Below are 24,659 nucleotides of genomic sequence, written 5' to 3' on the forward strand. Positions count from 1 at the left end.
TCGGGTCTTTATTCACAAGTGTCTCCCACTAGTTTATCTAATTTTTTCAACCCCCTAAGTGAAAATTAAGCATTCATAATGCTAGTGGGAATAGGGATCCCACATTCCATCACACAACCTCGGCTGTGGCACGAAACGTCATGTGATGTTCAATAGGCAGATAATTCTTGTCAATTATATCTTATGTTATTCCCTAATATAAGTTTAGCCTCTTGAATAATTGAGTCACGGCTGTGGCACGACAAACTCAATATTCTAAGTCAAGTCTAACCCAACATTTCATACAATTGAATCAGTCTCCAAGGGCCCACGGCTGTAGCATGTACCGACCTTTAGATTCTAATTCAATGTACACATTTCTATGTAATAGACAAGTATTTCTTATTTCGAAATCAAAGCCCTCGCCTGTAGCACGAAACGACAATGATTTAAAAATAAGAACCATTTTCTACCATGTTGGAAGGCTATGACCGACACAAGCCCGTTGTGTCATTGGCCAATTACTACCTGATATTATTTAATTTTAGAGGGATTATATTACGTTACAATCATAATCATATTATAAAGAGATTCTTCCTTTTAAATTAAATATTTCAAATCAATAATCGATAATCAGATGATTCCCAGATCGGGTGGAGCATTGTCAAGAGGCGTCACTTAATAACCCTTTCTTACAGATAGAAATCTGTTGTTGACAGAATCATCCTTTCTCTCAATATTGAAAATTCATATTCAATTAAGTGTTTCATAAACACAAGAATCTCATGATCGTATTCATAATATTTATTGTTAAGGCAAGAAACGATTCTTATTCTAGATTTTCTAGATCACGCCTATATTGATTTAAGTTCACCTAAATCTATCATCGCATGGTAAACATAGGCATATATCTCATATATAAAATTAAATAAACAAGTAAATGTAAAGTGCAATAAAGTAAATGTGTTTGGTTATGGCCCCATCCTATGTGATCTTTATCAAGCTCATGATAAGGATTGAACCTAATATGGTGATGGAAATAAATATAACTACTTATTACATAAGTCTTCTTGTATGCCTCGTCTTCTTCTTTGTATCACCTCCATTGGATACCCTTCTTGAGTCTTCAATTATATTACATGATTGAAAGTAAAACTAATATAATGAACTTACAAGAATAACTCGAGTTACATTCGAGATTTATGATTACAAAGATTCACGACATGCAAGTCGTATTTAAAACCAAAACCAAAACTATTACACTAAGGTCGAAAGTTCATAACCATCCACCATGCTCATACAACACATAAAAGCATGTTAAAACACATAATCTGATCTTAACATATCATATTATCCATGATCTAATCATAAAAAGAAAATATGACAAAAATCAGAAAAATCAGAATCAAATAAGAAAAACAAGAATCACTGTTTACGGGCAGTAAACGACGTCAAACGCCTTACAGACGAGTCAATGATAGCTTTTGCTATCAATTTTGTTCAGACGCTCGTTTACCTATGGAATAGGGTATTCATTTGCGTAAATCGGACACCAGACCCAGATTTCAGCAAATCTGCAGCAGCCAATTCAGAATCCGTATCTAATATGATTCTCATAATTAAAACAAAATATAAATCATGTATATATCAGTATATATACAGATTACATAATCATCTTATGATTATACAACTCACATGAATATCATATATTCAAAACCATACATATATAAGCATATTATATCAACATCAAATCATGGCGAATTACGTACATGCTCATATATCGAAAACAGTTAAACACATAAATGAATTAAAAACTTTTCTCAAGTAGCTCTGATGCCATTGAAGGGTTTTTAGCACATAAACGCAGCGAAAACGTAAATTTAAATCTTAAAAAAAAAACCGAAACCCTCCGCAGGATCCATACGAAAAATAATATTTAAGTCGTAGTTCAGTATGTTTACCTTAAGAAGCTTTACGTTAATGGAAAGATGGAGGTCTTTAATGGCGATCCAAAAATGATGAACGGAGATCCTTAGCAGCTGCTCCTCAAGTGTGAAGCACTCCACTGGTATCCACCAAGAAAACGATGTAATGAAGGAGGAGAAGATGGAGAGAATTAGGGTTTTGTAAATCTTTTTGGTTGAGGCAAAAATAGGGTCTATAATAGTATATTTATAGGCAAAATTTTCAGCTGAAAATTTTCCCATAAAATATTATTATTATTAACCCTTTATTATTCTCACTAATAATTAAAACACCTTTTAATTATTAATCCTTTTTTTAAACTCTTTAGAAATAATTCTCTCACTTGATTTAATTTCCAAAAATTAAATTCTTAATTAATAATATTAAGAACCTTTTCTTAATTAATTTATAATCAATTAAATCTCATTTAATCAATTATTAAATTTGCCAATTAATTATTTATTTCATAAATAAATAATTATCAGCCATTATTAATTAATTCCTCCACCATTAAATCATTCTCTTTTATGGTGTGACCCTGTAGGTTCAATATTAAGCCGGTAGTAGAAATAAATAATAATAAAACTATTTTATCATTATTTATATAAATTCTCTAATTCATTAAATATGATTAATTAATTAATCATATTTATTGTACATCGTGAGGGATACTTCTCAGCATATCGCGACTATCCGGATAATATGAATTCACTGCTTAGAATACCAAGAACCTATTCAGTGAGTAATTACCGTACAATCAATTCGTTCTACCCTGCAATGTCACGATTAAATACAAGGCATGGAACTTGTGTCAAGCCTATCTTATTTAATCACTTGCTTTCCCATTCACTATGCTTAGTTCTATTTAATGTAAATTAGAAACTCCTTTCTAATTTCATTCACTCTGGCCAGAGATTCCTGAACTAGCATAAGTGGATCAGCATTGAACATTTTCTTCCTTCACTGGAAGGGGTAGATCTTTTATTGATCATACACTATCTTCGTGTACAAATTCCTATACACAGTAGAGCCCTAATAATTGTCCCTGGAGACTAAGAACTAAACCAAAGCATAGTTCAGTGTACACAAGATGACTATGATGACCTCAAGTCTAAGGATACTTGTACAACTATCACTATGTGAACAACTACTGACACGTGAGTGAACTTATTCTATAATAAGCTGTGTGAGTCATGTTCAGTGAACTTATTCTATAATAAGCACCTACATACTAGCTATAGTGTCACCACACAAATGTCTATGAGAACAGACATCCTTCATAATGAAGCAAGGATAGTATGTACCGATCTTTGCGGATTATTAATTACCAGTTAGTAATCCTACGACCAGAAACTATTTAAGTTTAGAGTTATCATCTTTTAGGTCTCATTATTATGATCTCATCACAATCCATAAAAAGCGTTACTCTAAACTGTGGTATATCTTATTTAAACACTTAAAATAGATAGAGCCCGCAATAAAAACAAAACAAGTCTTTTATTAATATCAATGAAATCAAAAACAGATTACATAAAAGTTATTTCTAAATCCTCATACATGATTGGATTTAGGACATATCTCTTTCACATGCCACGTCACTGATATGTAATGCAACGCTTTTTATCAACTTTTAGGACAGTAGAACATATTTTAAAGCAACGCTTATAAGGCTAATAAAACACCACAATATCTGGTAAAAACATTACTATTACTTTATAATGCAACACCCAAATATCAAATGCAACGCTTTAATTAAAATTTTTACAAGATAATAATTCATAATTACAGAAACCCGTGAAAATTATCCTAATAACCATTCAACAATTTCTACTAGCCATCTAAAACATCATCCAACACCCCATTTCAAGTTCCATCCACAAAATACATCCAACCCCAACATCATGCTAACTACTAAATTCATTACAAGTTCTTCGATGTGCCAAATAGATACTATTACAATTGCAGCTAGAGCTATTACAATTGGTGGGGCATCAAATGCACTTAATGTAAGAAACTGTTCTGCTGGTACACGAATTGGTGAATCCTGCAAATCAGAAGTAAGATAAAGGTGTCAATAAAACATAGTAGAAAAATGTAAGAACTTCTTACTAGAGAATACCGGCACTGAAGTAATCATAGGAGCTCCATTATGAGTACCAGAATTCATCGGAGCTTGAAAGAGTGAATCCACCATTCCCTTTCCTCTGGTAATATCTTGTTGATCATCGGATATATCAAACGCGAGACCTTTCCATCTATCCATGCTGCTCTGCTTTTCTTCATCAACTTCTGCCACAATCTTGAAATTGCTATAATAATTATTGATGCAAGAATTATTAAATCTCGCTTCTCTCAAGCTTTTTCCAGTGAAAGTTGAACGAAGAACAGAGGTTCCAACATTAGAGCTATTATGCAACACATAATTTCCCTTGTACATGCCCAATGAGCCACATAATTTAACACAAATTACCGACGCCATGATCTCTATTCGATAACTACATAAAGTACACGAAAAACTAATCCAAGTAAGTTACACTAATATCAATCTTAATATTGCAGGACACGGAAAATAGGAGAGACGAACGGAGAACAGTAAATTTAGAAAACAGACAATGGAGTCTGGATTATTTATTAAACTAATACTAGTTTATTTATTAAATCATATATACTAGTCTGGATTATTTAGAAAACAGAAAATGTATAAATAAACTAATACTAGTTTATTTATTATATTTTTCTCTCAATATAATATTTCCTTGTACTAATGGAGTCTGGAGAAAAAGGGTATGCATTCTTGAACTGCTTTAGACAACTAATTTACATGTACCTCGGAGTTTTGGCTAAGTGACCAAACTGTAGGATATGCTGAAACTAAAGCTGCTTCAGATAATCAGATTGTTTGATGGCACTCTGCATTATTTTCAGATCTCCATATTTTGGTTCATTTGGTAATCCTAATACAAGATCCATCATAAACAACATCGACACTATTTTATGTGCAAAAAACTTTACATTTGTAAGATTCCTACTAAGTAAATGAACAAAGTTGAAACACAATAAGAAACAAGTAATGTATCTATGTTTCACATCTTTTATGCATACTGTATTCATCAAAAGGAGCATCATAGTCATAGCTAGTGGCAATGAACCAACCCGAAGATTCCCGGCCAAAATTAGTTCCTCCATGATACTAAGGTACAAATTGACGTATAAGAGAAATGGATCAGCTCAACTCAAATAAGGTCATTTATTAAACCTAGCAGTTACTGTTTTAATAATTTGAAAACCGTCGCTCGTAGAACTGCAAAAGCCAAGTCTTCGGCTGGTCTATAAGGGACAGGACCACCACATTCTCTGTACCTATATATATAAACAGCGGGTTATCCATATTTTTTTATAAATTTATGATTCTGACTAATAGCCAATGGAGTGGGAGTATGATTAGTTGAGGGGCGTGGCAACAGTAATCTAATGTAAACACATTCATGCTTTATGCAGATTCATGCTTTATGCAGATTCACTGTAAATAATATGTTGATGTGATGAAGATTATATATGTGTAGCTTACCAGCTGGTCCAGACTTCAGTCCACATCTTTGGTTTATACGACTTCTTCTGAAAGAAACCATCACAGTAGAAACCATTGCAAGTATCTATATGTGATTACATTAAATCGATGTATATTAATTAATTAAATATACATAACCAAAAATTAAATTAAATTGATGTCTTTCTATGCATAACCAAAATTAAAAACTGGAAAAATATACAACAAACTCCAAAAATTGAAAATACATCCAACCACTAATTCATTCAGCCAAAACATCCTTCATCGTCAATTTTGTAAATAAACCAAATAGCTACAAGCATTTGCAAAACCACTTACACCAATCTGCCACTCCTGCATAATATATTAGACATGGTTGTGCAGCATTTATTGGATTTATTTGTCCTGATCCGTACGCAAACAAATGTTAGCAGCACTTAAAGTTGAGGCTGCAGAGGAAGACAGTAAAGTTGACGCATCAATGAAATTCTTTTTTGTTTCAATGGGATTATGTTTTAAATTCATAGAGCTAAACTCATGCATATCTTTGTTTAAGGCAGAGGTCAGAGTTTCTAAAAATATTGTTACATTGTTACCATGGCATCAATATATAACTAAAGAACGAGGAGTATCCCTTGAAGGAGAACGATAATGTGTCATATCAATCTAACGTATTATATTATTATCATACATTCACATCTATATTATAAAGATTACTCAATAACTAGTACATATGTATAGAATTGTTTTTTTCATTGTCTGCACTAGTGACCAGGCTTAATATTACAATATTACATTCATTATGTAACATACAAGATATTTGCAGTAGACTAAACAAAGAATTTAAGATACCTCAATCAAGATATTCATCTTTTCTTGAGTCTTCTGTCTTGACTTTTCTACCAGCAACGATCTTTGAATTGCAGTTAATGCCTTGGTGTAGCTTTACAAGGAGACCAAAGTGCAAAACTACAAACAACTATCCAAGATTAATATCAATATAACAGCTATCTCTTTGTTTGTTTAGAGCAAAGGTCCACTATTTCACCAGTAAAAATATCACAGAATAAGAACTAGAATCTAAACGGTGCAAACACATTACCTTTGCCCAGTCAACCTGGTAGGGGTCTCTGCAATTTTAATTTACAATGATAAATTAACCAGTGTCAGTGGCTGTACTTAGTCGTAGATATTCATCTTTTCTTGAGTCCTAAAAACAAGTTCCTTCCCATCATTCAACATGAGAATGAATCATTTAAAACACTGATGATCTGCACATTTTTAACAAAGTATAAACAGAACTAGCATTAATTTACAAAAGTCATCGTCAAATTAGGATGGTCAAGTTGACCATCATCAGAGTATTGCAAGTTCAGATCATGTTCAACTCAATTAAGTGGAGGTATATATTCATCCTAAAATCAGACCTTCTACCTAATTTCAATCTTATCTTGCCTGCCATGTATGTCAAACTTATTTTCATATACACAATTAGAGGGATGCCAACTAATTTATCTAGTCATAGTGAGTTCAAATGTCCAATTATGTATTAGTAACGATAATGAAATCAACCTGCAAATCTGATTTTGTAATATGTCATATTAGCCACATGATTCTGAATCTCAGTACAATACGAAATCTGAAAGCACTAAAAATAGCTATTAGTAACCATGTACTAGCAAATAGAAACAATTAGTAAGTACTTGAGAATATGTTTATACATTCATTGTCTTCAGCTACTCTGAAAGATTTCATAGCTATTGTAAACTATGTTTTTATCAACTCGGTTAATCTGTAAAATTTACAACTTATAATGTCTACTAAACAGGAGCATAACATTGCCCAGCATCAAAGTCAAGATAATGCCAACAAGGTACCTTGCCAACAAGCCATCATTTGACAACTCATATAGCTCAAAAGAACCTATATAGGCATACACCTATTTCTTCATTGTAAAATTTTTGAGCACAACACTAAAGTCTGCCGTAGACACATATCTGTTCACTTATAAGTTATAGGAGTATCATATTTAGTAAAAAATACAACACACATATAAGTTTAGCAAAGAAAAGTTAAAATAAATTTAAAAAGAAAACAGCTGCACTTCAACAAGGAAATATCATCCTACTGAGATAAATTTAAAAAGAAAACAGATGCACTTCAAAAATCCAACATACAATCATAGAACATGCTCAAATATTATGAACAAAATCCAACAATATAAGAAACAAATATGAGAAATTAAAAAACAATATAATTATAGACCTCAACTCTGAATATAGGAAATAAATCATTGCTTAAAGCTTCAATGGCCATAACTGTATGTAAGAAAGGTCATGTACAGAACAAATTCAAATAAATTAGTAACTTAAAAACATCAAAGTAAATGAAAACACCATACAGTGCTCCAATTAGGGTTTCGATTTCAAAGACCCCCAATTTCAAAAATTAGAGTTTCAATTTAAAAAGCCCAAATTAAAATTATGCAGGGAAGACCTTAATTCAAGGTTATATAATAAATTTACTTACTAATTCGAGTTTCTAAAAAGCCAAAAGACCCTAATTCGAGCTAATCTTCTTACCAACAGAGCAAAAATATAGCGGAGGTGTGATGGGAAGAGTGGAGGTGAGCAGAGAGTCGAGATGTAGAGGTTAGCCGAGAGAAAGAGAGAGTTTTGTCGAGAGGGCTGAAAGAAATAGTTGACAGAGAGAATTATTTTTGTTTAGTGTGTCTAAAAGATAGATCGAAATAAAGGGGGGAAACGTAAAATTTGCAAACGGGGGAGAAATTTTGGGAATCAGTGGGGAAGAATTTGACTAAGCGGGAAAACAATATTTTTGATTAAAAATATTGTTTTTTTAGATTTTTTTTAATTCTCAAAATTTATAATTTTATAAAAATTAAAATACGATTTAAACTTATATAAAATGTATGTCTAAATATATTTAATTAAATAAAATACTATATTTTATATTTTAAATAAATTACTAAAAATTTAAAGTTATTGTATTTATTTTGATAATATATCTATTTTTATAATCTCAAAAATAATTTAATATAATGAAACGCTTAAACGAAAAACCTATATTTCGATTAAAAAATATTTTTTTTAGATTTTTTTATTTTTCAAAATTTATAATTTTACAAAAATTCAAAATATGATTTAAACTTATATAAAATGTATGTCTAAATATGTTAAATTAAATAAAATATTAAATTTTATATTTTAAGGAAATAAATGACTAAAATGTTAAAGTTATTGTATTTGTTTTGATAATATATCTATTTTTATAATCTCAAAAATAACTTAATATAATGCAACCCTTAAACGTGGTGTTGCACGTCACAACACTAACAATTTTACCAAAACAATACATTTATGTTTAATGCAATACTTTTTGACTAGTGTTGGAAAAGATTCAGCAAAATCATACCTAACAGAACGCTTTCCTTGCAACACTCAAAAAAAACATAGCATTTTAGCACTTATGGCGTAGTAACATTCGAGAACTCAGAGACCTCGACAAGTCAAGTTCATATATAGAGAACTCAGAGACCTCTACAAGTCAAAATACTTGTCGTCGAACTAAAAGATCTCGATAAGCCATTATATATATCGAGATGTCAGTTCTCTATACAACAAACTGGAGATCTCGATATGAAGCTCAAGGCAGAATGCAGACAAGTTAAATATTCAAGATTATCGATCAAGAAACGATTTAATCAGTTAGATTGAAAAGTCTACAAAAGCAGCTTGAAGAGTGCAAGATCAAAGGCCAAGATTAACTGACAAAGGAAAGTCACAGATTCACAGGATATGCAAAGATACACTAAGCCAAAAATGGAAAGTTTTAGAGATTAATTTTAGTAAAGTTTAGTACATTCTATTGCATGTTGTGTAAACATGTGTTTACTGATCTATAAAGTAAACACTGGTCCTTTGCTTTTATTTGTATCAAACAGATCTAGATTTTCTTGTACTCTCTCAAGGAAGAATCTGAGTTATTTACTTACAAAGAACCCAGAATTTGTAGCAAGACATTAGTTTAATTTTGAAATAAAATTAAGTGAGTTTTCAAATATTGTGTGCAGTGTTTATTTTTAGTTAACATAATTTTGTTGTATTTCTTATCTGTTTTGTTAACCAAACAATTAACTTTGAAAAAGCCTTAAAAATAACCAAAACACATCCACCCACCCCCTGTGTTGTATTCATTACCTAACATTTAGAGAATAACTAATCTTACTAGTTATCTCGCCATCGGTTGTTGAGATTACTCCGGACCATGAGAAATGAGGAGTTGATTATGATAGGATATCGATTGATTCGATTCCTTTATGAAATTATTTTGATTGGATGAATTGTGTAAGTGACCGTGACGGACGGTCCAGCGGAGGGTTGTGTATTATATGACCCTATTTATAATACAATTGTTTCCACATGCAGATACATTGCCTTGTTATTGGAGTACTGCGTTACGGGACATATTTCTACGAAACATGATCTAGTGATATTATAGTGGCTGATCAGCATATAATAGTATGATCGTCAGTTAAAAGAATCCAATCTCAAACACTTATTTATTTGTTGTTCACAACTTATGTAGCTTTGATTATTATGTAGATATTATTATTTTATCTGTTGTTCTTTCTTTATCAGCATAATGCTTTTGTTATCTTTTCGAGCACATATTTATACTTCATGTTGAGCATTTCATAGCTCATACTTGTTTTATTGTGCTGATCTGTCAGAGAGGGCTTGAGATGTCTCGTTTATTGCACACTGCTAGGAAGAGGGTGCCTCCGGTGCATCCTTAGATCTTTAGGTTTCAGGTGCCCCAGCAGCAGCAGGTAGGATTTGGGAGTTGGTGTAGTTTGTAAATTAGTTTATAGTGTAATAATAACAATGAACCGGTTTGTAAAACTTATTAGACTTTTTAGAATTAGCATAACTTCATATAGAGGTTATCCTAATCAGGTCTGTCGTTGTAATAACTAATATTTTGCTTTAGTATCTATTTCATATTATAACCTGTGCTCGATCTGTATGCTTGCAGGGGTCATAAATAGTATTTTAGTTCCGCTGTGTATATTATTTCATAGTCTATCTAGTGACCCTCAAATCTAGACCCCGGATTTGGAGGGCTTCACACCAAATATGAGATTCACTTGCATTCTTCCCCTGAATCTCAGAATCGTAATAAACAAGTATTTCAAAAAAAATGACATCCATAGAGTTATATATTTTCTGAGTGATAGGAGAGTAACATTTATAACCCTTTTGATGAGAAAAATAACCTAAAAATATACATTTGACAGATTTAGGGTCTAGCTTACTTCGATTTTGAGAATGGTCGTGCACAAAAGCCGTGCAACCAAAGATCTTCGGATCAAGAAGATTAAAGAACCTCGTGTATGGGAATGATTTCAAAACTTTATGATAAGGAGTTTGAAAATTGAGTACCCTGGAAGATAGTCGATTGTTAAGATAAGTTGTTGTAAGGAGAGCCTCTCCTAAAAAATATTTTCAAAATATTTATGATAAGTGAACGAGAAACTTCTAAAAATATGCCTATTTTTTTGTTCAGCAATCCCATTTGTTAAAGAGTATCAACACACGTGCTCAAGTGAATGATACCTTCTTCAGTGAGGTATGAAGAAAGATTAAAATTAAAATAAACTTTGACATTATCGGTCTTGAGGATTTGATTTTTTGTGTGAACTTGAGTTTGAATCAATGAGTTGATTTTTTTTAATATTTCACTTACTTCAGAGTTTTCATAAGAAACACCCAAGTTAGTCTTGTATGATCATCAATAAAAGATACAAACCATCTTTGTCCGGTTATAGTGTTTATAGGCGATGATCCCCACACATCACTATAAATAAAAGTAAATGGTTTGAAGGATTTATATGGTGATCTTGAATAGTGATTTCAAGTGTGTTTCACAAACTGACAAATTTCGCAAAAAAAAATGTTTGGATTTTTATTGATGAACAAAGAAGGTAACATCTTCGACAAATACAAAATATTTGGATGATCAAGACGATAATGCCATTGCATAATATTAGTATCTTTATCAGAAACTGGTTGGTTATTTAAAAAAAAATAAACTGAATTTCTAAGACTTAGACTGCAGATGAGATATCATCTTGTAGGATATATAGTCCAGAACACATTTTAGCACTGCCAATCATCTTCTCCGAATCCAAATCCTAAAACACACAAAGATTTGGATAAAAATTAGTCTCACAATTTAGATCACGAGTAAATTTACTAATAGTAAATTACTATTTAATTTAGGCACATAAAAGAACAAAATCGTGAGTTAGGTTCTTATATAGTTTTCACGGAACCTGAACCCTCAACCTTTGAGGATGTGCCGTCTGCTATTTTCACTGAATGATGCTCGGGACCAGTTTCATATTGAAATTTAAAAAAAAACTTTGCATTTTCTATCATATGATCCGAGACTCCCAAATCAAGAATCCAGGTGTTAGCCTTTTTATTGACAAATAAAGCTACTGGATGATTAATGTTCATAGCAGTATTCGCATGTGAGGTTATGTGTGACTGACTTAAGAGTTTCTAAAGTGCCTTTAATTGTGCTTTATTGAATGGTGATGGGTATGATCCATCCATTTTTCCTTTAGCGGTGATATTTGAATTGGCAGCAACGTTGCCATGACTCTCCTTATCTTTTCATAACTTTGACTTTCGATCAGCAGGCTTTCCATGAAGTCTCCAGCATGTTTCTTTGAAGTGTCCAGGCTTACGACAATGATCACACCATGGACGTCCCTTTTGTTGTCGATACTCTTGATTTGCACCTTGAAATTGACCTCGGGCATGTAGGGCAGAGGATTCTTGATGAGATGGAAAAGTGAAGGAGCCCATCATGACTTTCTTTCGACTTTCTTCTTGTCGAATCTCTGAGAATGCTTCTTTGACTTTAGGAAGAGGCTGGATACTCATGATTCTACTTCTAATTGCATCGAGATCCTTACTGAGGCCATGAACAAACTTGAAAGTTCTCTTTTCTCCATAATACTTCGGTATAGAATGGTATCTTCTGCACACTTCCAAAGAATATGTTTCGAACAAATCTAATTGTTGCCAGTTCGAGTAAGAGTATTGAAATATTGTTTGACTGATGTATTTTCCTGAAGAAGATCGTAAAGAGCAGCATCAATTTCAAATAGTTCTGCTGTATTTTCAGAACTTGAATATGAATCCTTAACAGCATCCCAAAATTCCTTTGTTGTTGAATAAAGAAATTTTCTCCAATTCCATTGTTCATCGAACCAATCAGCCATGATTTTATCATGTAATTATCCACTTTTCATGTTTTATAATTTGAATCAGATGATTTTGGAGTCTCGATTTCCCCTCTAGGATATTCTTCTTTTCCTTTTCCACCAATGAACATCATCACAGATTGAGACTCTCGGAGATAGTTATGGCCATTAAATTTGTGGCCGGTAACAACAGAAACAATACACAAGTCAAATATATTGACATTTCTCACCTCTAGTTCACACCTAATATGTACACCATAAATCTACAATTATCGAGTGATAGATTTGTAAAATATTGAATCCAAATTCTAAACAAGTTACAGAGCCAGAAATTCAGTACAGATGAACATTCCTGCTGTCATATTTGCAGCATGTAAAAACAATAGTTGTTTTAACAATTTTACCACGATCCAATATAATTAGTACAAACATGCCGTATACTACAAAACACATGCCTAAAGTGCAAAACACAGAGAAACATAAAAAATTATTTACTTATTTGGTCGCCTGGGAGATCATATAGCTCACTGAGTTGGCCTGTTCTTTAGCAGCCTCAACTAAAGAATCCTGCAAAGCAATCAAGATGACGTTAAAATTTACAAACATGCATTCAATGGTTTTTAGCAAAGCACTGAAGAAGGTATACCTGTGCAGCAATTAGACGGGCAACTGCCTTCTTGCTGGATTCTTGGAGCTCGCCAGCTATCAGAATCTCGTCCAATATATAATAAGCCTGCCAAGTCTCACATTAGAAAATTGCGACTCAAAAATGATGCAAAAAAAACTTGTGACTTATTAAAAAAATTCTGGTACAAAGTAATAAAGTACTGTAATGCTCCATTGCCAATGACACTAGATAGGGCTAAAAATATTCAAGATTAGGCACTGCAAGAATTAGATGTCAACAGTAAGATCCTTGATGTGAATTTCCAGATGAAACCTCCATAATATACACCTGACCTAATTTGCAAGTAAAACTTATGCCCCACGTATCTTATAGTCAGTTCTTAAATCAAAATAAAACATATCAAATAAAAAAATCAAATATCTGACATGTTAACGAGTTCCCTAGATTTTTAAAGGTGGGGAAATTAAGCGGTTTATATCTTAAGGAGACAAAACAAAATACCTTGTGAAAATTGAATATCAAGTCCAGCTCACATACCTAACAACGCAGAGTGTACAATTAGAATCAATTAAGATAGTAAATCAAAAAATCGTGGAATTTAGTAGGCTCACGCTTCCAAAGTAACGATCTAGTATCTCCACGAAATGATGAATGATTTCAAGGATCTCTAGTTCATTGTCATCCTCGTTGACGCACATGCAGAAATAAAGGCTGGCATATCTGCAACATGCAAGACAGATTAAGAACATGTAAATGTTCAACTACATTAGTTAACCAGACCACCTCCCAATAAGAGAGAGTGCACACTGTATTTGGTGAAAACATAATCATATCAATACCTTTTGTAAACAACTTTGAATCCCCTCCACTCTACAAAGTTACAAAGCTTGGGACCTCGACTGAGAATCATACCGCTGAGCTCTCGAACAACCTTACAAGTTCGCAGAAATAAAGTTTTACTTCTTCGGAAAATGCAGATCAGTATTACACAACATTGTTGCAAGTATATAAAACAAGTGTAGGATTGACTTTCAATAGGATAAGTGTTGTGATATACAAAGATCATGTATACTTGAAGCATCTTCATTCTTTACTGCAAACATGACTCAGTGGCTCCTGGCTAGCTTTCTAAAAAATGGTGAAACACAATAGCACCACATTCTTTTGCATTACAAAGCATTAAAAGGACAGATACTGTACAGAATCGTTCAATCCATCTGACAACTAATGTCTTATCCCCTACCTGTCATTTGAAACGCGACTCAACAAGAACACTTACCTTCCACTTACACTAATGCTTAACTTATCGTTGGTTAAAATATAACAAAATATAAACAGCACTCGCATTAAAAGCCAGTAGCAGGGTGGAACTACCTTAGTTCTTTCCTTCTGAGCATACGGAGAATACCATTTCGTCAACCTCACTTTCCCTTGCCTGCTAATGAGAAGCACAAAATGAATCTGCGATGAAACAAAAAATGTGTCAGTATAATACAGCAACATTTCAATTTACACGATCAAGAGTACATTTCCTACAGGGATATTGATTAGCCATTCAACATAGACATACCCTAGAAGGGCACAAACACAATCTACACACTTTGATATTCTTGGTCCAGAGCAAGGAAAAGAAAGCTAATGCAATTATAGGCCAAGTTCATTATGGTGTTAATGAAGTTCCTGAACCACCCAAACCACTAACCGAGTCCTGAGGCTGTTATATGAACTGAGACTGCATGAACCCGAATATATAATATAGGCTTGATTCAAGCTCCAAAAAGCATGTGGGCTCAATAATGAAATCAAGTATATTTGAGTTTTGAACAACCTCGACTCGAACTTAACCCAACCTCGATAATATTTTTTCATGTAATGTTGTTTCTATATATCTTACGCTATTAGTTGGGAATAAATAAATTATAATTTATTAGTTAAACAGTTTATAAGAAATATTTTAGATTTTAACAGTAGATCAATAAAAATGATTTGTTTATTAGTTTTCTTGTTACTGGTGGTCATGTTTAGGGTTTTTCTCCTCGGGATGTAAAGTTTTATAATTAAAAGACTTTGATGGATTTTTGCATTGAGTTTGTTCTGTCTCCTATTATAGGTCGCAATTCATGTACTTCCTCTGCAGTTGAAAAAATAATTCTGCGGTAGGATCACCCTGGGGGTGGAGGGTTTTCTGTGGTTAATCCACCAATACTATTTTTCTTTGTTGTTTCTTCTCCTACTTCACCAAGCAAGGTGCTGGGATCGATAATATAGGTTTAGGCTTAAATATTAGTAACATGAAACTTTTGAGCACTTCGACGTCATCAACAAGCTTGAACTCAGCTCTCGTAATACAAGAATTGAACTTGGAAAAACAATTTAGGCTCGATAAGTTATATAATTGACTCGATGAGAAAAAGTTCAAACTCGAACTCGATCACAAAAACTGGACTCATTAACAGGCACGGTTTGTTGTATATGAAGACATTGTCTAAATTTCTAGACAAAAACAATAAGGCTATAACTTGCAAAGTCAACTTTCAGAACTTAATATCAACATCTCGCACAATAAAGCTTTTTCTAGTTAGACACTACAGAAGCACTTGTTTATCTGCATATAAATGTAAGTAAAGAACAATCCATAACTAAATTTTGAAACTTGCTATAGCATTCTCACCCACCTCAAAAAAGGTAGGAGGATAGATATGATCGATGCTTGTGGCAACTTGAGCATCTACATTCTACGTAGCTAGCTGTTGAAGTTAATCTCAAAGTTTATTTAAATTTAAATGTTGATTTATTTGTATTTGTTTTATTTAGTTTTCAGCACGCTGTTAGGAAGGAGAATAAGTCAAGTAGCTGTTGCATGAGTTTAGGAGCACTCCTGATCGTGTGCAAAAGTTTAGCTGTTAGTTTTGCAGTTTCCTAGTAGGAGCATGCTTCTTAAAATAGTTGTATCTCTCATTCAGAAATAAGCGAGCCAATACAAACGTTTTCTGGCAATCTTCTTGTCTATTCAATATTCTGCAATACATTGTTTAGGTTAAGAAGTGGTATCAGAGCAAAGGAGGTCTTGGCTGACGTACAAACACTGAGATGGACGCGAAAGACGCAAACAAACTCAAGATAGGAGGCTCATATGGCTTAAGCTACCCATTGTTGGCAAGGAACAATTATACAGCGTGGGCACTTAAGATGAAGGTCGTAATGCAAGCCCAGGGAGTGTGGTCTGCAATTGAGCCAAGTGATCCCAAAGTTGTTGTGGAGGAAAAGATTGACAAGGTGGCACTAGCAATGATCTACCAGGGCATTCCTGAAGACGTGCTACTTTCAATCGCCAATAAGAAGACAGCAAAGGAGTCATGGGACATGATTAAGACGCTTTGCCAAGGGGCTGACAAAGCTAAGAAAGCTCGAGTTCAGACATTGAAATCTGAATTTGAAATGTTAAGCAAGAATGACAACGAACAGGTTGAGGACTTTCACCTGAGAATGAATGGGTTAGTCACAAATATTCGGGCACTAGGAGAAGTGATGGAGGAATCGTACATAGTCAAGAAATTACTCCGTGCAGTCCCTGCAAAATTCGTGCAGATAACCTCCACCTTGGAGCAATTTGGCGATATGGAGACTATGACGGTGGAGGAGGCTGTAGGGTCACTCAAGGCACATGAAGAACGGATTAAGGGAAAGACATATGTCAAGGAACAACAGCTCATGCTAACGGAAGAAGAATGGATGAGACGTGAAGGAGGTGAGAAGAAATTATTACTCACACGAGAAGAATGGATGAAACGGAACAGTGGTGGAGAGAGGACTGTGAAGCCACGAGGTCGTGGGAAATTCGACAAAAGCACCATTAAGTGCTATAACTGTAATGTCTATGGCCATTTTGCCTCAGAGTGCAGAAAACCACGGAGGACCAGAGGAACCCAGGAGCTGGAGGCGAACATGGCTGCTGTAGACGACGACGAACCTGCCCTGCTCTTGGCCAAAATGAAAAATCAGGTCAGTTGCTGAATGAGGACAAGGTTTACTCTAATCAGCTACCTAGAAACGGAGAAAGAGCACGTGAATCAAATGTCTGGTACCTTGATAACGGCGCGAGTAATCATATGACGGGTGCAAGAAACAAATTCATTGAGCTGGATGATAGTATCTCTGGCCAAGTTCGGTTTGGAGATGGTTCAGTGGTGGAAATAAAGGGAAAGGGAACGGTTCAGATGCTGTACAAAAACGGTGAAGAGAAACAATTACGAGGTATACTATATCCCATGTTTACGAAGTAATATCATATCGTTGGAGCAATTGTCTGAAACAGGAAATAGAGTGGAACTAAAGGGGGAGTTCTTGAGGGTGTTCGATGATAAAGACCGTTTGATGATGAAAGTAAAGAGATCTCCAAATCGTCTCTACAAAATCATCATTGACACGAACAAACATGAATGTATGATGACAAAGGCAGAAGAGATGTCAAAGCTTTGGCACGCCCGTCTTGGGCACGTCAACTACCAGGCTATGTCCCTCATGTCAAAATTTCAGATGGTTGAAGGAATGCCAAGAACTCTAAACCTGACTCAGGTCTGTGATGGGTGTCTCATGGGAAAGCAGACCAGAAAATCCTTTCCTCACAAAGCTAAGTTCAGTGCTAGCAAGGCACTCGAACTCATTCATGGCGATCTGTGCGGTCCGTTCTCTCCCACCACCAACTCCGGGTACAAATATTTCTTTCTTTTAGTGGATGACTACAGCAGGTATATGTGGGTCTACTTTCTTCGAAGCAAGGACGAAGCACTTCAAGCATTCAAGAAATTTAGAGTAATGGTTGAAAATGAACCCGGGAAAAGAATCAAAATGTTTCGAACCGACAGAGGTGGTGAATTCAATTCCAATGAATTCAAGGAGTACTGTGAGGGAGCTGGGATTCAGAGGAACTACACGACTCCCTACACACCCCAACAAAACGGGGTTGTAGAGCGTCGTAACAGAACTGTTGTGGAGATGACGAGAAGCAGCCTAAAGGAGATGAAGCTACCACCAAAGCTATGGGCTGAAGGAGTCAGAAACGCCATATATATTCTTAACAGACTTCCAACACGAGCTTTGACGAATCAAACTCCATATGAAGCGTGGGAAAGCAAGAAACCAGAGGTGAGTCATATACGTGTATTTGGATGCTTGGCACATGTCAAAACGCCAAGTGTTCATAACACCAAACTTGCGATCGAAGTAAAAGAATGGTGAATCTGGGGCATGAACCAGGAACGAAAGGATACAGACTATATGACCCAATGGAGAACAAAATTCAGGTTAGTCGGGATGTAATTTTCGAGGAAACCAAACAGTGGCCTTGGGACTCACTGTCAGAAGGAGGAGATGTGCAAGAGACATTCTCAGTACCTGAATTATTTGACACAAACGAAGAAGCACACTCAGACGTTCACGAACCTGCAAACTCTGATGACTACGAATACAGTCCACAATCTGAAATTCATGGTGAAAGCAGTGGTGAGAGCAGTGGCCAAGGGAGAATAGGTACATCACCTCAGACGTCAGAGTTGCAGACACAAGCAGAAACTCCCAGTTCTGCAGAGCAATCCTCTATAAACATTGTTAACCGGGACAACTATGATGACAACACTACTCCAAAGAAGTTCAGGTCAATCAGGAGCATATATCAGACATTGGACGAAGAGGAGTTGCATCTTATGGGCATTGATGAGCCCGTCAACTACGCACAAGCTGTAAAAGATGTAAAATGGAGAGATGTAATGAAGCAGGAGATGAATTCCATCGAAGCAAACGAGACATGGAGACTCATGGAATTACCACCCGGCCAGAAAATCATAAGCTTGAAGTGGATTTACAAGCTGAAAAGGGATGCAAATGGGAAAGTCGTGAAACACAAAGCTCGACTTGTCGCGAAGGGTTACGTGGAGCATGGAATTGATTTTGACGAAGTCTATGCACCTGTTACTCGTATAGAAACAGTGAGACTATTGTTAGCCTTGACAGCCAAAGAACAATGGGAAGTTCACCATCTAGACGTCAAAACGGCCTTTTTAAATGGAGACATAATGGAGGATGTGTATGTTGCTCAGCCAGAGGGATTTGTGAAAAGGGGACAGGAGCACCTGCTGTATAAATTGGCAAAGGCCCTGTACGGGCTTCGTCAAGCACCACGTGCTTGGTACGCAAAGCTGAATGCCTGCCTGTTGGAGCTGGGCTTTATTCGTTGCCCTTACGAGCACGCCATGTATACACGGAAGGAGGGAGCTAATAAACTGGTAGTCGCAGTATACGTGGACGACCTGTTAATCACAGGTACCTCCATAGATGTCATAGAGGAGTTCAAGTCACAGATGAAAGCAAGGTTTGAGATGAGTGACTTGGGCAAGCTGAGTTATTATTTGGGAATTGAGGTCGTGCAAGGAAAAGGATTTATCGAGTTAAAGCAAGGAGGATATGCACGGAAAATTCTTGAAAAATCTGGGATGGCAGATTGTAATCCAACAAAGTACCCGATGGACCCAAAGGAACAGCTCAATCATGATGAATCTGGACAGCTGGTAAATGCTACTGATTATAAAAGTATGGTGGGTGGGCTTCGCTATCTGGTTCATACACGACCAGACATAGCATATTCAGTGGGTATAGAAAGTCGTTTTATGGAAAAGCCCACAAAGAAACACCTAGACGCTGTCAAGAGGATTCTCAGGTACGTAAAGGGAACAATGCAGTACAGCCTGGTGTATTCTAAAGACAGTGGCAACAACGTTCTCACGGGGTTCTCAGACAGCGATTTGGGAGGTCAAATGGACGACAGGCGAAGCAAAGGAGGTATCTTTTACCTAAATGAAAGTGTTATTACTTGGGTATCACAAAAGCAGAAGTATGTTGCACTTTCTTCGTGTGAGGCCGAATTTATGGCCGCCACGGCAGCTGCATGCCAAGGTATATGGCTGAGAAACATTCTGAATCGAATCACCTCTGAAGCAATTGGCCCCGTGACTCTGTGTATAGACAATCAAAGTGCTATAGACCTGGCGAAAAATCCGATGTTTCATGGGAGGAGCAAGCATATTGATATACGTTTTCATTTTATAAGGGAATGTGTGGAAAGAGGAGAAGTAATTCTAAAGCATGTGTGCAGCAGTGAACAGAGAGCTGATGTCCTGACAAAAGCCATGGTGACTAACAGGTTCGAGAAAATGACACAGCTACTGGGCGTCAAGAATCTAGGAAGACAACTTTGAGATTAAGGGGGAGAATGTTGAAGTTAATCTCAAAGTTTATTTAAATTTAAATGTTGATTTATTTTTATTTGTTTTATTTAGTTTTCAGCACGTTGTTAGGAAGGAGAATAAGTCAAGTAGCTGTTGCATGAGTTTAGGAGCACTCCTGATCGTGTGCAAAAGTTTAGCTGTTAGTTTTGCAGTTTCCTAGTAGGAGCATGCTTCTTAAAATAGTTGTATCTCTCATTCAGAAATAAGCGAGCCAATACAAACGTTTTCTGGCAATCTTCTTGTCTATTCAATATTCTGCAATACATTGTTTAGGTTAAGACTAGCTAGTTGTGTGCACAAGGCCACGACTGCAGCACCCGACATACACAGTCTTATCCTCATTGTTCATAAAGCGGGTTTTTGTGCTGGGGTATAAACCGATAACATAGCAGATGCACCAAGCACCTGGGCATCCTCGTAGCTAGCTAGCATTGTCCTATACCACTCTACGTAGAACTTCAATAAAAGACCCCCTACCTGATACCACTTATGTACCTATACTAATTTGATATTATCATCATCGACTATAGACAGATCAAGACATACATTTAACTTGCGCCCCATTACACAACTACAGCACTAAGATCTTATTAAAACTAACTTAATTATTAAAGACACTGACAGAACATAAATCAAACCCAGATCCCGGAATTTTCAAACATCGGGATTCAAGAACCTAGATACTAAATAATTTCAAATTAAAAAAAAATTGTTGCAACTTGCAAGAATTAGATCTTAATATATTTAAAGAAAAAAAAAGAATCACCCCGTCAACACATAATGATCAAGAGTAACAGCTTAAACAAATTATACAAGTAGAAAAGTTGAACAGCACAAATCAATAACAGATGAGGAATTAAAACAAATATAAATTAAAAAACACATACCATTTTGGATCGAAGAAAAGGGGGGGGGATTATTAAGGAGAGTGCTATAAAGTTTGTATAAATGATTTCACCGGAAAGGTTCTGCCACGGTATATATGCCGTATAGTTATATACGGATCCCGGTTCTAATTTGTATCCCGTAAACAACCAACCCTGACCTCGTCGAGTTCGACTTGTACGAAAAAAATACTCCGCTTCTAATTTATTTTTCTCCTCCTCCTTTGCAATTTATTTTCCTCTTTTGACCCGTTATATTATTTAATTTTTTTATTAGTGCTAATTAAACGGACTATACTTTTTAGTGTTTTCGGTGTTTTGAAGTAAAAAATTGTCAAATTTACATTTATTAACATTTACTTTCACTACTTTTAAAAATTAGGGACCATGATTATGAATTGAAGTAAAACTAATTTATTTATCATTCACTTGCTTTTCTTCCCTTTTAAAACTCTGGAGCAATGGATAAGTGCTCTTTTTTTTCTCTATATCCTCCTTTTCTCCTTCTCATCGCGGGGTCTTTTATCGATTTTTTTCGGTGAAAATCCACATTATCTTTAATTTCTTTCAATATTTTTATCTTTATTATTAGATTTTGATTTCCATCGTATTTTTCAAAAATATTTTTTAGATCAAAAACCATCGGAGCATTCGGATTTTCTATCGTCTCCAATTAGGCGGGTGGTTCTTCGTTTTCAAGGGAACCGGGTTCTCTTATTTTTATGGTTTGTTTTATGGATCTAAAACTTTACTTTTATTTTGTAATTTCAATTTGGCTGTAGTATCTCCTTAGTGATAGTTTTGGTATTTCTCTCCTTTGTTCGTGAGAGTATAATTTTTGATTTAATAATAAAAAATTCCACTGGATTGCAATTATGGTCGATAACTCAAACAGGATTAGTTCGAACCGGATGTAATGAAGCGGGTGTTGGGAACCACGGACTTAGGGTGTTACTACGTTTTACGATAAAAATTACGAAAAGAGGATTACCTTGTTAATGGTTGATTCCACGCTCTTCTATTGTATTCCCAAATTCCCTTGAGCGAAGTGTGGCCTCCGTCTTCTCAAGTTATCCTCTCTTCTTGCTCCTTGGTGGCTACAATATGTTTTCACACAATTGTCAAGCAAGAAGAGAATAAGAATATATATAGGTTACAATAGGGACCATGGATAATTAGGTTGGGCCTTCTAATTATATCTTGAGTCTAGCCCAATGTAATTAAATATTAATTCAATCCACTAAAGAATTAATATTTGCACTACCTTTCCTAATACCGTAATTTAATTAATTCGGTTCCAATATTATTTGCTTATTAAATTCCCCATGTTTAAAATATCATATGTCCATTAATTAAATAAATTACTGATAATTTATTTAATTAATATCTTTTATCCTTGATCATCCACTCAACCTTTATTTAATTATGCCATAATAAATTCCACCTGCAGAGTTTCACATAATTAAATCTTTTTGAGCTTTCAAGGGGATATCATTAACCCGAATATTATCAGGACATGGATTCCTTCAATAAATAATATCCACCATGTATATAATTCCATCACCCAAAATATAATGATATAATTTAAAAGAATTATTTCATATATAAATCAAAGCATGTAAATAATATACACGTGTCAATTACTATTTCCGGATTAAGAACCTAAGCATTAATAATAACATAGAATCTTAGTTCTCCTTCTTAATCAGTATTAAGGGAACAATTCTAAATTTGATCATGTTCAATATACACAAAGTATACTAGCATTATTTATTAGTCAATATAAACTAATCTAAATAATACTACAGCCATACCAGTGGATTGTCCAACACCACTTGTGATGTGAACCTTATTATATTATATAACCGTATTTAACAATCTAATATTATGTATCCCATTTGATACTAGATTGTTCACAATATATAATATTAGACAACATGTAAACATTCAAATGATTCTCAAATAAACTGGCCAGAAATAAATGTACATACTTCAAATAAATATTTTCAGTATACACTAACAATCTCCCACTTATACTCAAAATATTCTATGTGTACATCAGTGTTTATTTAATCCACTATTACATAAAAATCTATGTGTCCATCCATCTGACTCCTATCGCTTCCACATGCTTGTCAAAAACCTTGGTTGGCAAGCTCTTTGTGAAAGGATCTGCTCGGTTGTTTTCTGATGATATGTGAGCCACAACTATATCCCCTCGCTTTACGATTCCTCGTATGAGATGATACTTACGTTCAATATGTTTAGCTGCTTTGTGGTCTCCGGTTCCTTTGAATTTGCCACAGCACCAGTGTTATCACAATACACCGTCAAGCTCCTAGGCAAATTAGGTACCACATCTAAGTCCAAAATGAAGTTCCTGAACCATACAGCCTCCTTGGCAGCCTCAGAGGCCGCCACGTACTCGGCCTCCATGGTGGAGTCTGCAATGCATTTCTGCTTTACACTCCTCCATATAACGGCTCCACCTTCCAAAGTAAAAATATATCCCGAGGTTGATTTCCTCTTATCCCTATCTGATTGGAAATCTGAATCAGTATATCCCAAAGGAAATAGATCTGAGGCCTTGTAAATTAACATATACTCCTTAGTCCTTCTCAGGTACTTGAGTATAGTTTTTACTGCACTCCAATATTCCTGACCTGGGTTCGACTGATATCTACTAACCATGCCTACAGCAAAGCAGATGTCAGGCCTCGTACATAACATAGCATACATTAAGCTTCCACATGCTGAAGCATAAGGAACTGCTTTCATGCTCTCTATATCCTTAGGTGTCGAAGGACACTGCTTCTTACTTCATGCTTAAAAGGTAAAAAACCTTTCTTGGAGTTCTGCATGTTAAAACGAGCTAATACTTCATCAATGTAGGGCTCTTGAGATAAAGCCAACATCCTTTTCTTGCGATCCCTTATAACTTTGATCCCAAGGATGTATGCCGTTTCACCTAGGTCCTTCATGTCAAATTATTTGAACAACCATGCCTTTACTGATGACAACATTTCAACATTGTTTCCAATGAGTAAAATATCATCTACATATAGTACTAGAAAAA

The 24,659-nt window shown here is 35.0% G+C and overlaps 2 protein-coding genes across 32 annotated transcripts; both read right to left on the minus strand.

Moving 5' to 3' along the window:
* Nucleotides 1–3,691: 3,691 nt before the first annotated feature.
* On the minus strand, nucleotides 3,692–8,257 carry LOC141697376 (ribulose bisphosphate carboxylase/oxygenase activase, chloroplastic-like). 31 transcript variants are annotated; one of them, XR_012564679.1, is made up of 7 exons: nucleotides 8,074–8,257; nucleotides 6,594–6,762; nucleotides 6,344–6,460; nucleotides 5,513–5,940; nucleotides 4,772–5,304; nucleotides 4,102–4,233; nucleotides 3,692–3,988 (listed from the first exon to the last, which is right to left on the minus strand). XR_012564679.1 is itself a non-coding variant. In XM_074501723.1 (7 exons), exons 4-7 carry the CDS (start codon nucleotides 5,849–5,851, stop codon nucleotides 3,936–3,938), a joined length of 291 nt encoding a protein of 96 aa, XP_074357824.1. In that variant the 5' UTR covers nucleotides 5,852–5,940; nucleotides 6,344–6,460; nucleotides 6,594–6,762; nucleotides 8,074–8,251; the 3' UTR covers nucleotides 3,692–3,935. The 31 variants fall into 31 exon arrangements, 22 of the variants coding, with proteins under 22 accessions (XP_074357824.1, XP_074357829.1, XP_074357827.1 ...); XR_012564678.1 differs by having other exon boundaries at nucleotides 4,102–4,243; XR_012564677.1 differs by having other exon boundaries at nucleotides 4,102–4,253.
* Nucleotides 8,258–13,053: 4,796 nt separating this feature from the next.
* LOC141697763 (AP-1 complex subunit sigma-1) lies at nucleotides 13,054–21,811 on the minus strand. The gene is made up of 7 exons (XM_074502302.1): nucleotides 21,587–21,811; nucleotides 14,794–14,880; nucleotides 14,259–14,350; nucleotides 14,031–14,139; nucleotides 13,921–13,956; nucleotides 13,438–13,524; nucleotides 13,054–13,358 (listed from the first exon to the last, which is right to left on the minus strand). The coding sequence occupies exons 1-7, from the start codon at nucleotides 21,587–21,589 to the stop codon at nucleotides 13,287–13,289; spliced, it is 486 nt and encodes a 161-aa protein (XP_074358403.1). The 5' UTR covers nucleotides 21,590–21,811; the 3' UTR covers nucleotides 13,054–13,286.
* Between the last annotated feature and the right edge of the window lie 2,848 nt (nucleotides 21,812–24,659).

The sequence above is a fragment of the Apium graveolens genome, chromosome 11, assembly GCF_009905375.1.
Source record: "Apium graveolens cultivar Ventura chromosome 11, ASM990537v1, whole genome shotgun sequence".
NCBI lineage: Eukaryota > Viridiplantae > Streptophyta > Magnoliopsida > Apiales > Apiaceae > Apium > Apium graveolens.